This window comes from Martes martes (assembly GCF_963455335.1).
Source record: "Martes martes genome assembly, chromosome: 14".
Classification (NCBI taxonomy): Eukaryota; Metazoa; Chordata; class Mammalia; order Carnivora; family Mustelidae; genus Martes; species Martes martes.
The window spans coordinates 14,130,142-14,147,796 of NC_137902.1; the positions used below are offsets into that span (position 1 = coordinate 14,130,142).

The 17,655-nt window shown below is 49.0% G+C and overlaps 1 protein-coding gene across 1 annotated transcript in view; it reads left to right on the plus strand.

Moving 5' to 3' along the window:
- Positions 1 to 1,761: 1,761 nt before the first annotated feature.
- GFRA1 (GDNF family receptor alpha 1) overlaps positions 1,762 to 17,655 on the plus strand; it is a 209,836-nt gene continuing 193,942 nt past the window's right edge. Inside the window, exons 1-3 of the mRNA XM_080823034.1 lie at positions 1,762 to 2,138; positions 2,964 to 3,257; positions 4,515 to 4,598. Of these exons, the coding sequence (XP_080679160.1) occupies positions 2,099 to 2,138; positions 2,964 to 3,257; positions 4,515 to 4,598 (418 nt within the window). The 5' untranslated portion in view covers positions 1,762 to 2,098. The remainder of the gene's footprint in view (positions 2,139 to 2,963; positions 3,258 to 4,514; positions 4,599 to 17,655) is intronic.

Consider the following 17,655-nt stretch of genomic DNA (forward strand, 5'->3'; position numbering starts at 1 on the left):
GCATGGCTGAGAACGAGTGGACCCAGAAATTGGGGGGAAAGGCTGTGTATATGTTGGGTTTTTAAATTTATTATTATCTTAAAATTTACTCTTGAAACAGCCAAGATGGAGGTTAGCTTATGAATTTCCCAAAGCCAGGTCTGGCGCGGTTTAAATGCAGTGGCCGGGGGTTCCGCTTTTGTCTCCTTGCCCAAGCTCCCGGGGGGAGGGAGGGGAGGGAGGCTGCGTGTGCATATGAGTGCGTGCGCGCTGGCGTGGATCGGTGCGTGGGCACATCTTGCGATCTCGGCTCCGAGGGTCTGGGTCTGAGTGTGTGTTTAACGCGCCAAGTCTTGAGTCATAGCCGCGAGTGACGTGGAGAAAAACTTTGTGTTCGGAAGAAAGGTCTGATTCGATTGCACTAGGACGGAAGAAAGAAAGAGCCCTTGTGCATTGTGCCCTTTTGTGTCTGAGTGTGTGTGTGTGTGTGTGTGTGTGTGTGTGTGTCTGCGAGGGGAGGGGAGAGGGAGAGGGAGAGAGAGAGAGAGAGAGAGTGAGTGTGTCTGGCAGCACTCGCGGGCGGCTGCATAGCCCTGCGTGTCCTGTGCGCGCGTGCTGAGTCCGGCGCCGAGTCCCGCCGCGGACGAGTGTGTTCATCTGCGGCGTCCGCGCGTGCGAGCCTCAGAGGGGGCTGGCGGGTGTGCTATGGGGCGGCGGGAGCAGGAGCAGGCCGAGGGTGCTCAGGCAGAGAAATCTGGCCTCGGAACCCGCTAGCCTCCGCTCAGCTTCCAGTATCCCAACCCGCAGCCGAGAGCCGGGGGGACTCTGCTCGGAAATCGTCCTGGCCCAACTCAGCCCCTCTGAGCTCTCGAAGATTACCGCATCTTCTTCCTAACGCGGAGAAGTGAGCCCGGAAAGGGAAGGAAGGGGCGGGGACACCCCCCCAAAATAAATAAATAAATAAACAAACTGGCTCCTCGACACAGCTGGACACGGTCGGTTGAGTCCAGGTTGGTGGCTTTTGGAGAGTTTTCTCGTTCTGTGGATTTGGGAGCCCATCGCCGCTCCCCTGCCCTCTTCTCCCCTCTTGCAGGCGCCCCTCAACTTTGGGGTCCGGGGGCGCGCGCGGCTCGGGGCTGCACCTGCCCTGGCGCTCCGGGGCTGCGGGCCAGTGCGCTCGCCCCGGGCGGTGGCGTTGATGAGCCCGAGTCCGGGGCGCCGGGCGAGCCTGCGCGCGGCGCAGACACCCGGGAGGGAGCGGAGGACCCACGGCGGGTAGGGGCGCGCGAGCCGGGTTTCGGCCCTAGCCGGGACGTCGGTTCCCAGTTGCCCTGCTGCCTCAGAAAAGAGGCGAGCCCGGGGAGGAGCGGGAGACGGCGACCGGGGGCAGCGATTGGTGGTTTGGGTGAAGAGGCCGGCAGCGGAGCTAGCGAGCTGGCTGGAGGAGGGGGCGGTGAACTTCCAGGGAGAAGGGGCTCTTTCTGCGCCGGGGCTGGAGAAAGAGCTGCCGCCGCCGTGTGCTTCGACTTCAGGCAGCTGCTGGCTCCGCTCGCAGCGCTCGGAAAGTAACGTTATTTATTTATTTGCTTGCGTTCAGCCTCTTGGGTTGGACCCGATAGACACTCCTTGGACTTTGGGAACTGGCGTCCGACCTCTCCAGCCCCTATCCTGCCCTTGCGGGCGGCTCCCCGGAATACACGTACATGCCCCCCGCCCCGTGCCCCCTCCTGCGCCCCGACCGGGTTAGGGGTGGGCCCTCACCCGGGAGCTAGAAAGTCCCCCAAGGCGGGAGCAGGGGAGGGCAGAGGGGCGGGGGAGGTTCCAGCTCTCTCGGCTCTCATTTCAAAGCGCGCTCTCCCTTCCAGGTTGGGTCAGACCTGAACCCCTAAAAGCGGAACCGCCTCCCACCCTCGCGCCGGCCGCCCGCGGGGAGCTGAGTCGCCGGCGGCGGTGGTGGCGGACGGACCCGGGAGTTTCCTCTCGCACTGGATGGAGCTGAACTTTGGGCGGCCAGAGCAGCGCGGCCGTCCGGGGATTGCTGTATGCTGAGCTCCCTCGTCGAGACCCAGCCGCGGCTCGGGATTTTTTGGGGGGCGGGGACCAGCTGCGCGCCGGCACCATGTTCCTGGCGACCTTGTACTTCGCGCTGCCGCTCCTGGGTAAGTCGAGGCCGCTGCTAGCTTTCTAACCCGCTGAGTCCTTCCGAGGGGATACTCGGGGCAGCCCCCACCCCCCCAACTGCAGCGCGGTTGCGTGGGTGTGGGAGGGCGAAGTTTCGTTTTGGAGAAGGGGATCTTGAATCCTCAGCACCCTGGGCTTGGGAGGCGGTGATGGCGCGGCACTTGCCCGCAGCTTTTTGTGCTTGGTTTTAATTTTCTGTGCTTTGTAATGGCCAATCCTGGCGGAGAGTTAAGGGGTCCGAGCCCCTCCAGCTCCCGGACCAGCGCTCTTGGAGGAGCAGCGGGCAGGTGGGGTGTGGGCGAGCATTGGACCGGGAGAGCAAACTTCGAAGGGAAAACTTTTCCCCGAACAGTGTCTGAGCGCTCCCCGCCCGGCGGGCCGCGGACCCGGGCTCGCCCACCCCGCGCCCCGCGCCCCGCGCCCGCGGCCCGCAGTGGCCCTCCTCTTCGGAAAGCCCCCGGCTTCCGTCGGGCGGGGCCGAGCCAGCGGCTCCGGGAGACGGAGCAGCTGCTCCGGCCGGGCTGCCCCGGGAGCAGCCGGGCGGGCACGCGCGGTGGGCAGCGCGCGCTCGGGGGCAACCCGCAAACAGCCCGCAAAGCCGCGCCGGGCGGAGGTTGGCGTTGCGGGGAGCGCCGGCGGCCGGAGGTCCCGGGGCGGGAAAATGAGTCCCCGGCGTAGGGGGGCGGGCCCGCGGGCAGCGCAGGGCACCCCAGAAGCCGGGTGAGGCACGCGCCCTCCCGGCAGCCGGAGGCTCCGGGTCCTGGCCCGCCGCCCTCACGCTCCCCCCCCACCTCCTCCCGCAGACGTGCTCCTGTCGGCCGAGGTGAGCGGCGGGGACCGCCTGGACTGTGTGAAAGCCAGCGACCAGTGCCTCAAGGAGCAGAGCTGCAGCACCAAGTACCGCACGCTGAGGCAGTGCGTGGCGGGCAAGGAGACCAACTTCAGCCTGACGTCCGGCCTGGAGGCCAAGGACGAGTGCCGCAGTGCCATGGAGGCCCTCAAGCAGAAGTCGCTCTACAACTGCCGCTGCAAGCGGGGGATGAAGAAGGAGAAGAACTGCCTGCGCATCTACTGGAGCATGTACCAGAGCCTGCAGGGTACGCGCCGACCGTCCTGGCCCCCCGCCCCCACCCCTCACCCCCACCCCACAAAGGCAGGCGGCGGGCCCCTCAGCCGGGCCCGCTGACCTCATCCTCTCCTCGCTTCTCCCCAGCTGCAGAATGAGGACCTTTCATTGGCCCCCAGGGACAGCGGCAGCTGGTGTTTGCTGCCTCTGGAACAGCACTGTGGGGGCCTGGTTGTTAGAAAACCCGTGGTGGGGGTGGGGGGCACACCCCCGGGCCCCGCTGACCTCTCTGAAACCTGGTCAGAGCATCCGAGTAGGAACCCGTTTAAGGACAAGGCAGGAACTCACAACTTCTCTCCAAGGAGAGCTTCAGAGGGTAGGAATACAAAGACTTGCCCTGAATCGTGTCCGCAGTTTCTCCCCTTTCTTCTTCCCTTCTAGCTACTCTGACATAAGATAAAGAATTAAGAATAAAAGGTCCAGTAGCCTCTATTTTATCTTTACCCTCCTCAAACCTGATCAAAGGCAGATGTGTGAGAAACCATTTGTCGTCTCAGATTAGCTGAGTCTTGAACCAGCTGATGTGGTTCAACCTTGGTTCACACAGAAGTGGCTTTGAGAGAAAAAGGACCACTTGTCACAAGCATCCATTCCAATGGGAATTTTTTGGTCCTCGTGTGCCAGAGGTGGCTGGTGTTTGTAAATCTAACACAGACGTCCAGGGCATTCATTCTCCCCTGAGACACCAAACATTTGTTAACACACAGATTTGACCTCTCTGCTGCCTCTTGCTCCAGAACCTATTACAGTGAAAACCTATTTCAGAGACTGTTGAATAACCAGCACCCGGGCTTTTCTGGCCCCATGCTGTGTTGAGCACCATAGAAATGGGGGCCCTCTTTTGGGTCACTTTTCTTCCATTGGTTCCCGGAGGTAAGCTGGCCTGGTGACATCACGGGTTCCTTCCTCTCTTATTTCATTCCTTTGCAAAGAGTGGGAGAGTTTTCTGGCAAGATCAGGCTGGGTTGCTCTCCAGTGTTTTCATGGCACTCTGGGGAGAGGAAGGACAGAAAAGGCAGAGGGAATGCAAAATAACCACAGCCAAATAGATGCACTTGAGACCTTGGGAAGTTTCGGCATCTTTTTGTTACACAATCATAACATCATTAGAATTTAGATTCAGTGAAAAAAAAAGAGAGAAAAGAAAGAAAAGAAAAGAAAAGAAAAGAAAACTACTCTGAAATATGTCTGCTTTCCGATCTAAGCCCCATCTTCCTGTTGTTTTTAGGAAATGATCTGCTCGAAGATTCCCCTTACGAGCCAGTTAACAGCAGATTGTCTGATATATTCCGGGTGGTCCCATTCATACCAGGTAAGCAGATTCATGTTTCCACTCGGATGCCTTTGCCTGCTTGAAATCCATCGGGTTGCATTCTCTCTGGCTCTCAGAGAGCGTCTAAGTAGATAGTTGAATGGCACAGCGTTTCTGGGAAATTAGAAATAGGATGATGATAATGAAGAGGCAGAATGCCTGGAGATGATTGTATGACTTGAAAGTAATTCTAAATGAAGTAATGTGGTGTGGTGATTTGAAGAGGTTGGAGGGAGGTGACTCGGTTGAATTTTTTTTTCCACACTGAAATATGATTGGCTAGCTCATGCATAGGGGCTTCTGTCTGTAGGTGGCAATCATACTCCCTTCTTGCTACGTACCATTCACAGAGCCTCCCTGCAGATGGGATCTGTGTCAATGATGCCACTTACTTTCTGAGACTTCTGAAGATAATCTTAGATTGTTGAGGAATTTCGGATGGACTCACTTGTCTGCCTTTGATTGAAAAGATTCAGCTCTACCATTTGTTAACAATTCTATTTTTAATTTGTCCTGAGCAAGTGTGTGCATGTATCAGAGAAGGTATTATTGCCTCATTGGCCCTTTACAAAGTGGTCTTGCTTCCCTTGGTTTGTTTTATCTGTCTTTGCAATTCTACATTTGTTTTGGAAGTGAACTTAGTTTCAGAATTAAGGTTTTCGTAACACTGGGATTCAGACAGTCCCGTAAATAATGAGCAAGGCAGTAATTTCTCTTAATGACATACAGATTCCATACTGATGTTGTCTTTATTTGTTTACACTTAAGACATTTCTTCAAGTATATACAGCCATCACAAATGATACGCTTTGTTGGCGGTTGTACGTGGTGATGAATGTTGAATTCTATGAGATGACGGTTTGTTATGGGTGAGAGTGTTCTGGTGTTCTCAATGTTTTCTGTTTTCCTGCAGAAACCCATAGAACTAAGGGAGTATGTAAATACTGATATTATGTGTCGGTGTATTTATATACATTCATTCACTCACAAACATCCATTGAGTACCCACTATGTTCCAGCCATTGGGATTTTGGCAGTAAGCCAGACAGATGTCACCAATGCCCTCATGAATCTGAGACAGCCAGCAACTGCATTTATTTAAGCCCCTATTATATTCCAGGCACTGTGTTAAGAACTTTTAAAAAAAAAGATTTTATTTATTATTTATTTGAGAGAGAGAGAGAGAGCGAGCGAGCGAGCGTGCAGGGGAAGAGCAGAAGGAGAGGGACAAGCAGACTCCGTGCGAGCATGGAGCCCAGTGTGGGGGTCCATCTCAAGACCCCAAGGTCATGATTTCAGTGGAAATCACAAGTCAGTTACTTAACTGACTGAGCCACCCAGGCGCCCCTGTGTTAACTTTTTATCATTAACTTAGATAACAATCTTCGTATGCTTCTGAGGTATTATTATTTCCATTTTAGGAATGAAGCAGTAGAGGCAGTGTGAAGTTAGGAAACCAGTCAGATCACAAAGCTCGTGATTAAGGAAACCAGAATTTAAGCCCAGATTTGTTTGATTCTGAGTGTTTGTAACATCTACCCCTTGCAACCAGAGTGTAGTCTTTTCAGCCGTGGCATGGACATCACCTGGGAGATGGTTACAGGTGTGGAATTTCAGGCTCCATCCCAGACCTACTGAATCAGAATTTATGTTTTAAGAACACCACTGGTCTGGGTGCTTGATATACACATGAAGCCTGAGAAGCATTCCTCTACATTATTCTGTTTTTGGTTCAGAGGAGGGGTGTGTGTGTGGGGGGGGGGATAAAATGTGTGTTTTGGGATAAGATATATGGGTATAAGTTTAGTATCAGAGGCATTCATATAATATCCAAATAATGCTAATAATTTCCACTCCAGAGCCCTCCTAATGCTCCCTCCCTGTCCTTGGACCAGCTGGGGCAATGTCTCACGTATGGAGGAAAAATGCACAGACCCATCTGAGCTCTTTCAGGGGAAGGTCCCTAGGAGCTGGGATGGGATGTGGTCCATGGCATATCAGAAGTGAACCTGGCCTTCTGATGCTTGAAGGGCAGTGCCTCTTGCCTGCTGCCTGTCCCTGGAAACCTTACTCCTTAGTCTTTGTGCTGATGCTTAGAGGGCTCTGAGCCTTTCTGTGGACAGTGAGAGTGAGGACGCAGGCAAGGAGGAAGGCTCATCTGGGTTTTAATTTCAGAACTTCTGTGGACTATAGGACTGCAACAGACTCATTTTCCCTTTCTGGTGCTCTCTTTTCTTGGTGTAATGAGACCATGGGTATAAATAATCTCTAGTCCTAACAGCTCATGATTCTGAGGGAAGATTGAGGTCACCTCCAGAACCCATTCACTGTGCTCTTCAATTGTGTTTTCAATCCTTGCATGCATTCTGCGGTTAAAATGGCTTGGTCATTCTCAGATACCCCTGGGTTGTCTGAATTTCTTCTGTGAGTACCAGGAATTCTTCTGCATGTGGACCAAGTTTCACTCATTCATTTTCCTGGATCCCTTTCTCAGCCAGACTTCTTTTCTTAGCAAATATGACCCCGACTTTGTGAGACCTGTCCTGCTGAGAACCCAGAAGTCATAATGAATTAATCAGAGCCAGGAAGGCCTTGTCTGGAGCTACATTTTATCTCTCAAGGGCATTGAATTTAGGTTCCAGCACTAATGAGCTTTGACCTCTGACAGTCACGGTGTTCCCTAAGTGGGTATAGGGAAGCCAGATGGAACCTTGAGAGGTTTTAAGTCATTGAATAATGCATATTATCCAGTTTGGCATTTGTAGGATAGGGAAGGACGGAGGAGTGGGACGATAAATGTTGCTTTTCATGGTTTGATTCTAAGTTTCTAGAACATCTTCCCTGTCTTGAAAATCTCTCTGAGGAAACCAGGACAACAGAGCCTCTGCCTTTTACAGGTATGGTAGCAATCAGAGTTTCCATATTTGGGTTTCTTTGCCCAATGTGAAGTGAATGTTTATCCACATACATTAAGTGTGAGCTGAATCGTCTCACTGAACAAGACATGTTTGACATTCTCGTGTTTCCATTTTCTTTGGACTCCTCAAAGCCACTGCCATCTTTGCCATTGTTTAGTTGATCAGCAGTTAAAAAGCCATATTGAGGTGCTGTCAGGGGCCTGGCAGGAACAAGGAAGGGAACAAAAATGAGATAGAGTCTCAAACCTGTCACCTCTATTCTGAAGCCTGAGCTGCAGGAAGGAAATCAAACAGCCTTGTCAGGTGAGAATTGGGGAATTGCGGTGCCACAGCCTCGGTGGAAATGTGTCGGTGGAAGCATTTGGCCTTGAAATCAGTTTTAAGGGCTCCAGGAGGGGCCTTCGTTGTGGGCTGATGCCAGCGTCGTTTTTAGGGTTCTCAAAGAGGAAGATCCAGGCGGTGAGTGGAAGTATGCAAAGGAAAGAGGGAGCCAGCACAAGAGGATGTCAGAGGAGAAGAGAGAACATGGAAAAGGGTCTGGGGAGCCAAGAGGGCAGAGCTGTGTGGGCACGTGGAGGCTCCGAGGATAGAGCCACCACACATATTTCACATCTGCCATGACTCTCTGCTCTTTAAACTTGCCTGTTCCTCTTTGTGCAGGTTCTAGAAGCAGCAAGAAGTAAATAGTGATTTGAAAGGGAGACGAACCTGTTGGCCATGTTTTTTGGACTCTCCGGAGGGAGAGTGCAAAGTAGAAAGAAATTTTGAAAGCGCAGCGGGTGCCAAGAAGAACCTGAGGATAGGGGGTCAGAGGGGGATATAAGCACCTTATAAGGATATAAGCAATGAGGGGAAAAAGAGGGCTCCGGGGTTTAAAAGTATTGACTCGGAGGTTGGATTTTGTAGAGAAGTGTCAAGAGAGGCCAGACCTTTCTCAAAAATAACCGGAGCCGATGGTATGACAAACAAGAAGCAGTAGGGATGTGGGGAAAGAGGGATATTAGGATTTGGATATTAGGATACTAGGAACGGCTTAGACCTCCCCAAGAAGCCTTAGGATCTTGACATCGGTTCTCATGCAGTTGGAAATAGTTTGCTTCAGGAGGAGATGCCCCTGAACACTCTTTTGAGTGTGACCCCTTTTTCTGAATGATGCGGTGAATCATTAGCCATGTTTAGCATTTCCGTTTTAATGTGCCATCATACTTAGGTCACTATGCAAAAAAAAAAAAAAAAAAAAAAAGCTTTCTTAAAATTTTACATGTTGAAGAAGACTCTGATAAGGTCTTGTTGGACAAGAGAGAGAAGTGTTGGTAAATTCCAGCTACTGGGGTGTGTGGTGGTCCTTTGCCTTCCACTCAGCTCTCCAAAACCCCTCTAATCATGTTGTCCCAAGAGGTGAGATTCCCTGTTGGTCCCTTGTTCCCTGTTCTGGCATATGGGAAACTCCTCCCCAGGCTGGCTCGCTCCCACCATCCTTTTCTAAGCCCATCACCCCCTGTTCCCTCAAGCTCACCGAGCAATCCATTCCCCAATCATTTCACGTGTCTTTGCCTTCCTGTGCCTTTGCTCATGCTCTTGCCTCTGATGGGGAACTCGCTGTTAGTTCCCCGAGACCTAGATCCATTTTCCTCTCTGGGGGCCGTGCTGGAATTCCCCCAGACAGGCACTTCTGCTCAAGACACTTTCGTGCTGCATTTCGTTCTTGTCTTCACGATAGCTGTTGATCACTGGGTATCGAGGGGACTTATGTATGTGTCTGTCTTTCCCACTGGAAAGTTGGGGGACCTCCTTGCTACGCCAGGTGTATGCTCAGCCTGGAGCCTTCTTCCTGGTTCTGAGTAGTCATCCCATTAACCATGGGTGTTTGAATATCAGAGAAGGGCCGTAGAGAACTAGTCTCACTTTTTGCTTTTATAGAGCTGAAGCTCAGAGAGGGAAAGTGACTTGGCCAGGGCCACAGCCCTTGAGGATAGCCTCTAGAACCTCTGCTAGAACATGGCAATGCCTTCGGGGAGGCCAGTGTTAGCCTCTTTCTGTTCTGCGTGCTCTCTGGACACATTTCATCCATGCCTAGGACTGCCGCTGCCACTTAGACTGGCGACTCCGCGCCTGCCTCTCCTGAGCTCTCAACCAGCATTTCCAGCTGAGTCCCGGACAACTCTGCCTGGTGTATCTCAGTTATTTCAAACCCAGCACATCTACAATGGAGCTCATCATCTCTGCCCTTTTTCTCCTTACACCTTTCTCTTCCAGAACCTTCTGTCTTCCCTCTGGCATTGTCTGCCTGAGTTATAGCTTCAGGGTTCCTGCCACCCTCCTCTGCCTTTCTCATTCCTTCGGGGGACCCATCACCAAGTCTTCTGCAGTCCTACCTGCTGTGTGTTGAGTTGCTCTCCACTCTCCACTCCCTAATTATGCTCATCGTACCTCTCACTTGAACTTTGCGTTGACCTTCTTCCTGCGTCCCCACGTCAAGTTCCTCCCAATCCAACCCGGCCTCCTCATTGGCAGGCCTTATCTTAGCACCCCGGCGACTTAGAAGAGCTGTCTGGCTTCAGTCTTCTTCCGTAGATTCTTCTACTAAGTGACCCCCCATCTCACCCCACCTACCCTGTGCCCAAACAAGCCAGCTGACCACCGGCTGTCCCACCAGTGCCCTGGACAGCTTTGCGCCTCCATCCCTCGGTGCATGCCAGTGCCGGAGAGAGAACACATCCTCTGGGGTCCCCCAACCCGGGTACATCCTAGCCCTGCCGCTTCCTTCATCTTGGGCACCTCGGTTGAGCTCAGCGTGCCTCAGGCTCCTTGCATGTAGAAAGAGATGAAGGTTATTCCCTTACAGGTTCTTGTGGATTTGAAGACGCTGCATGCAAAATACCCACCCAGCCCCCAAAGCATCCTTGGCCCCCAGTAAGTCTCAGCCATTCTCAGTGCTCTGCCATGGCCAGGCTCCCCGTTCGCTCCCTCCTGACTCCAAGCAGACCTTGCTTCCTGATCATGGAGTAACAGAAGGATGGCCATCCTGAGCCTTCGGGAAGGCTGCTCCTGAACTACCAGGGACAAAAATGAAAAATCCAGCCTTTATCTGAGGGGCCCTGGAGCCAAGTCCTGCCTCTTAATAACCTCGCTTGGGTCTTAACTTCCCTTTGGGGAAGGTCTTGCTTATTCCTGCTCTGAACCCCTCTGTTCCTTTGGGCCCTGTTTCTGCGCTCTGTGGTCAGAGGGGAGTGTGCTGCAGCTGGTGATCATCGGGCTGGGGGCTCTTCCTGTGCTGAAGGATTCTTGTGATCAGCTCTCCCTTCTCAGCTTGACTGATTCCCATTCTTCCAACCTCTCCTCATAAATCTGCTCTCCAACGCCCCTGATAGCAGGAAGAATTACTGCTCTCTGAGAAGGGCATGCCTTAAGCCTGGGAGAGGCGTCCGTCTCCACAGGCCGAGCCAAGTACACTTAACATCTCACTTTCACAGACCACTACTTTTCCTTCGAATTCTCTCCCCCTCCAGTCCCTCAGTGCCTCATTTTACTTTTTTGTAGAACAATAAGCAATTACAAACAGGTCTAAAAAAGGAAAAGGAATTTAAATCACCCCTAGTCACAGCTGTAAACATGTTGATATGAGACTTCCCAGGATTTTTTCCTTTATATATGAGTGTGTGTGTGTGTGTGTGTGTGTGTGTGTATACTTCTTCTTCTTCTTCTTTTTTTTTTTTTTACAAAAATAAAGTCTGGGCTACACATACTTTCTGATCACCTGCATGATGACCTGAGGAATGTGTGTCTTCTTTTGTCACTGACCATGTCTCAAAGGCAAGTTTTGTTACTTAGATTAACTGACAAACTCAAGAAGTTTCATGGATAAAACAGCAGGTCAGTTCAGGGGTGAGATACTTACCGCCAAGGCCTGGATGTTTGGGGAAGGCTGTGAAGGTAGAGACAGTCAAATATTTTTGCATAGCGTGACCGTAGGTCCTGTTACCAGACGAGGGGAGATAAAACATCCACAAGTGACAAGTAATTGGATGAACTGAAGATTGTTACAAGGTGCAGAATTATTTATAGCTGGTAGGTCTGTCCTCATTTCTTCTCCTTAGTCCTTGGAGGTGTTTCTTTCTGCCATCTCTTAATTTTTCTGCTGTCCAAACTTCTTCTTGCCAAAGGATGTCCTTTCTTGGTTCTCTGGGATATAGTACCAATTAGCAAAAGAAGGTGTCAAATTTAGGATTGTTTGGTCCAAGGAGCACTGGTCTGGGAGTCAGGAGATTGGTGTCCTGCTTCCAGCCATACCTGTCACTCGCCAGGTGACCTTGGGCACATGTCTACACTTCCTGTGAAAGGAGAGGTGTCCACTCCTTTTATAAAATGACAGCAGTTTACTAGAATGATCTTTCACATATTTCCTTCCTTTTTCAAGGACCTGCATATTGGATCTTGAGTTATTTTAGGACTTACTGTTTTTCTCTCGAGCATTGTCTTCAGGCCAAAGAAACTTGTGATCTTGGTATATATATTTTTCACATTAATAACACTTATAACACATGATTTATTCAATATACACCTTCCTTGAACCAGAGTGTGTTTAAAGCATCTCATTTGGATACATGGAAGGAGATGAAACAAAGTAAGAAGTAAGTGGGAAAAATAGGGACAAGGGGAAAATGAAATAGGGAAGAGAAAATGAAGCGGAGTGAGTTCCGTAGACACAGTGCGTGTCAGAAGATTATATTTAAACAAATTAAATGATCAGAAGTGCCTTGTTTGCTCTACAAAGGGATAAATAAAATCACTGGGTTATAGATACAGTAGGACTTCTGGAGGTCATTCTAGTCCAATCCCTTTATTCTACTGATAAGAAAACTGAGAGTTCCATAAATTTCTAGGGCAGTAGAACATAAATTGTGCAGGACAGTGATGACAAGTAAAATTAGGTGTGTGTTTGTTTTTAAATTGATATTCGAAACTCTCTACATCCTGGCATTCCCGGCCCCCTTCTTTAAATCGTCCTTCACCTGCTCAGGTCTGTGCACCCGTTGGGTTGGAGGGTGAGAGCCACAGCCCTTGGCTTTAGTTAAGGGGATTGTTGTCTGTTGTTTTGGAATTGTTTCAGAACAAGGGTTAATTAATAAGTCTCTGTTTGGCAACAGGAACCAGGAGCCAGAATGTTAATTTTCATATTTTTTTGGCCCCCTTCAGAGTCCTCTGCAAGGGAAAGTGAGAAATTATTTTTTGCTGTAAGCCCTCCCAGCCTTCAGATTAAAAAAAAAATTAATCTTTCATCTGGAATTTTTTGTTAAAGAAGCTAACCACTTCCCGTAATTTAGAGACTCAGCTAGCTGGGTCAGTGATGAAAACGAATGGGTGATTTGCATAAGGGGCTAATTTATTATGTCCCCTGGGCATTTCTTTCATCTCTTTCCATTCTAATTAATGTTCTAAGAGGGTCTATCACCATATCAGAAATTAGGGGTGAAAGCAGCCATTGTTAACCTTTATTCTTATGATTTTTTATCTTGTGTGATCTTTTAACCATTTTCTTTTCATAGCCAAGAATTTACATAGGTAGGGCTGGGGAGTGTGTGGAGAGGAGGTTCAGGCAGGGCTGTGCTCTTGTATGATCTTTATTCAAATAGTATGTTGTAAAAAATAAAAATAAATATGTAAAAAATAAAAATAAAAATGTAAAAATTAAAATTAAAATGTAAAAAATAAAAATGACTCGGGATAGCTCTCCAACAACAGAGGGAGTTGCGAAACATCCAGAAGCATACAACCATGGTGCAGAATTCTTTCTAAATTTGAGTCCCCTAAAAACCTATATAAACATGTATATATACATGCAGAATTATAGATGTATTTGTGTATCTATATTGTATTTCATGTTTGTGTGTATTGATAGCGTGTGTGTGAATGTGGTTATCTGTATTATTAAACATTTTGCCTCCAAAAGATCTTCCGTGACATGTGTTTCAGTGGGTTCTGGCTGTGACAAAGGCAGCTGTGTGTGAGAGAGTGTGACACAGCTGAGGAAAGGCAAGAGAACAAGCAATTTCTTCGAAAATCAATTGCAATTTACTCCTACTAAATTGGCCCAAGGTCCACCCCATCCAAGCATTAGCATATGACAGACTTTTAATCATTTGGTCAAATGGCCTATTTTTGGTCAAACCACAGTTCCCTCAGGGATTCTGCCCATCAGTCCCAGAGCTATGTAATCTTTGGACCTGCACTCTTTTTAAAGGGGAGGTGGGTGTGGGGAAAGAGTACCCCTTAGAGTCCCATTGGGTGCCCTGCAGTGCCCAGCCTGTCCATGGGCATGATTTCCTTTTGGTCCCCAATGACACTAAAAGCTAGGTATTATCTCTGATTTCCGAGGAGGAGACCTGGGTTCAGAGAGGTTGAGTAGCTTTCTCAGGACCACACAGCCGATGAGCGGAAGAGTTCAGATTCGCATCTTTCTCAGGCATCTCTTTCTGCCGTTAGGTGACAAAGTTTTAAACGCAGACCTGGGATCCTTTATGTGGATCTTAAAGTGAAGATATCTAGTTCCTTGTCTCCCTCCTTAATTCCCAGTTTTTCCTTCTCTGTCATATATCTTAAAATACTGTTTGACAAAGGGTCTCCAGTGTTGAAATAGAAGGCAGTATCTATTCTTTTCATATTTATCCCTGCATTCTGTTGGGTTCTTAATTGACAACTGAAATCCAGAACACGCACGCTATTAAAACCATTCCTGCGGAACTGCAGAAATATTAACCAAAGAAGCAATTTCTGGATTGTATCTTTTTTCATTTCAGTGTGAGATGGAAGGCTTCTAAAGTAGAGCAGAATGCCTAGGGCCATTTTTTGTCATGTTGTCATATAAATAGCATTACACAGTGGCGAAGAAAGGAATACATAGTTTAGTCCCACTTTAAGGTGACCTAATATGCTGTTCATTTGTCTTCCACCATGCTGGTCCTCCTTTCCTTCCTGTCCCTCTGAATGGCCTAAGAAACACCATGCCGACTGTTATTTCTGTTATCCTTTGCACATTATCATTCGGTATACAGTTAATAATGTATGAAAATAAGTATTGATTGCATTCTTTGTCGGAACAGGCCAGCAGGTTTCTTAAAGCCCATGTTTATGAAATGTTTCATTGATCTCTGTTACATGAGTTCCAAACAAACTCTTGATGAAGAAGAGACCAGGAAATCCATGCATTCTGGAGAGCCCTGGTTGGAACCACTGTTTTCTTGCACTCTTCAATGTAGCCAGTGGCATTTTGAATGAGGAAAGGAGTGACCGGACTGAAACTCTAAGCATATTCCCAATGAGACCTCAAGAGGAATAAAAATCATAATAATTTCAATAGCTGGGAGAGGGAATGAACTCAATGTTTACATGGGATACCTTGTATAAGTTTTATTTAACAATAATTGTGTCTTTGTCCCACTGGATGGATAAGGAAACCGAGGTCCAAATAAGAAACTTGTCATAGGGCACACACCTAAGAGTTGGCTGAGCCACGTTCTCATCCAGGAAGTCTGGTTCTAGAATCCATGCTGTAGCCCCCATTTGCAAATAGGTAACAAGAGAGATAATCTTAGGAAAGTTAAGTGCATAGACTACATGAAGGATTATCATGCATTTTGTACTGAGTGATGTGTATATATGTATATAGATAGATATAGATATACATGTATACGTATCTATATATATATATAAAATGCATATATTTATTTTAGAATAAAGAGAAGAGTTGGTCAGTTTCCATGACCTCTGTCAATTTTCAGTATTTCAGTGTGATGGAATGACATTTCTGCCAGATTCACTCATCTGATACTTATTGAGAACTTACTGTGAGCCTAGTGTGAAGCCTAGGGAATTCAAGGGTTAATAGGACCCTCTTTTTTTGTTTAGGGATAGGTATAAACAATAAAAATTAATGGTGCAAAGTGGTATGCGAATGAGTAGAACTTCACCAGGCTCACATAGAGACCCGAGGAGAGAATCAATGACTTGATGGGATTGTGGGTCAGAGGAGGTTTGCTTAAGGTGACTTGGGGCTGGGTTTTTAGACATGGATAGGAATTTGGTAAAAAGGGATGGCTGGGAGGGTATTCTGGATAGAGGCAACTGCATGGGCAAAGGCATAGACCAAGTGTCCAGGGTGCTGGCTGTAGGTCACTTGCTGTGGCTGGAGTCCTGTGTGCAAGCGGTGGTGGGAGGAGAGCCAGGCAGAGAGGCAGGGTTGCCACACTCACCGGCTGGCCTTTGCCTCAGCAGAACTGGAAAAAGGATGATGGCTAATTTAGCTTGGTATTGCTGCATTCTGAGGCTGAATCCTATGGAATTGCCATTTTTGTAGAGCAGCATGGCAGAAAAGCAGAAATTGCATGTGGTTCGACTTAGTATAGTTTTGTGTTGTAAAAACATATACAGGATGCTTCTAGGCTAGAGTATGACATGGGCCTGATGAGAATGAGTAACTTCTTATCATACGAAGTACTCTCTGGGGAAGTAACAAATGGGTCCTGAAGCACTGTGCTGTTAGCCTCAGTCCCTGGCAGATTCAGGGCAAGTGTAAGTCAGGTTCAGGCTCCTCTTTCCCAGAATTACTTTCTTCTTGGAGGGGAGGACAGGGGCACGAGGCTCCAGAATGCAAAGACCAACCGCACTCAGCTCCCCATTTAGATGCCAGAGGTGAGTAGAGGAGTCAGGAGTTAGTGAGGCTGCCTGGGCCTCAGAGGGTGGTCCTGGGAAGGTGAGTGGGGGTGTGGAAGTGGGGAGCAGAGGCCAACAGAGCAGACAGGTGTCGGCAGGAATGAGTGCAGGAGGCAGAGCAGTCTGGAGCCAGGTCCTAAGGGTCTTAATGATCGTGGTCGGAGAGAACGTCACTGCAAATTGTTCCTTAGACATTGAGTTACCTGGAAGGTTAAAGGAGGTCTGTCCTGGTGGGCAGTGGGAATGTGGACAGTCTGGGACCCCTGAGAGGAGTGAGTCTCCAACCCCCCTTCTGCAGCCTCCCAGTCCCAACCCCAGTGCTGCCCTCTGTCCTGGGCTTGGGATGGGACAGTGGCTCAGGCTTTCTCCTGGCCTGCCTGGCCTCTTTGTGGCCCTTTGGAGTCCTGATGGGTAGTACCTGTTTGGAAGACTCGAAGATTCGACGTGTGGGCTTGCTTTTTCATTTGTTTGCTGTAGATCATTTTATCCTTCTGGCTCTCTGGTCCTGTGTCTCACTTGGCTGTTTTCTGCACCAGATCCTCAACTTGCTTCAGAACCTTTTGCAAGAGAGTGTCTGAATAAAAACTCAGGGATTCTAAATGCAGGGAGTTGTCTTAATTGAAAGAGATGCCCGCTCACCCTGGGGCATGCCTGGTGAGGGAAGGATGAGGAAGGAGGGCTGCTGGGACCGCAGCCAGTAATTACTGGGGCTCACAGAGCTGGTTCTGAAGAAGTGACTGAGCTTGCTCTTGTGTCCTTTCTCAAGCCCAGGGTGTGTTTGTGACATTGTTTTAATGCTATCGTTGGAGCAGGAACAGGGAGAGATGGTGCTGCCCTTTTGGGCTGTGGCTGATCTCTGGGTAGGAACGCACCCAGGGCTGGGCAGCACTTTCCCACATCGAGGCTCACCAGGCAAACCAACTGCATTCATTCCAGAGGTTGGGGTGGGGTTGGGGAGGGGCAGGAGATGAGGTCCTGGTGATCCTGGGAAATTATGAAATGTGGGAGAGCCATGGTAAAGAGCAGAAGTCTCGGGGGTTAAACACACCCAGATTGGAGCTCCACATTCATGGAACCCACGAGCTATGGGACTAAGGGTAAAAGGTAACTTACTCCATTCTATGTTCTGTATCTGAAAATAGGGATAATGATAGTATCCGATTCATAAGGTTATTGGAGGTAATACTTAGGAAGAGTGCTCGGAAGTGCCCAGTAAATGGTGGCTGAGTGACTGCCTCTCTCTGCTTTTAATGTGCACACGAGCTCCCTTCTTCCTCCTCTCCCAGTTTATTAGCGTGAAACAGGAATAGGAGATGATTTGAGTGGATGTAGATCTCTTCTGCTCTGAAAAAAATAAAAGGAGAAAGAGAGGGACACATCAATAACCATCCCTGAGATGAATGTCACTGATTCAGTTCAGTCCAAAACAT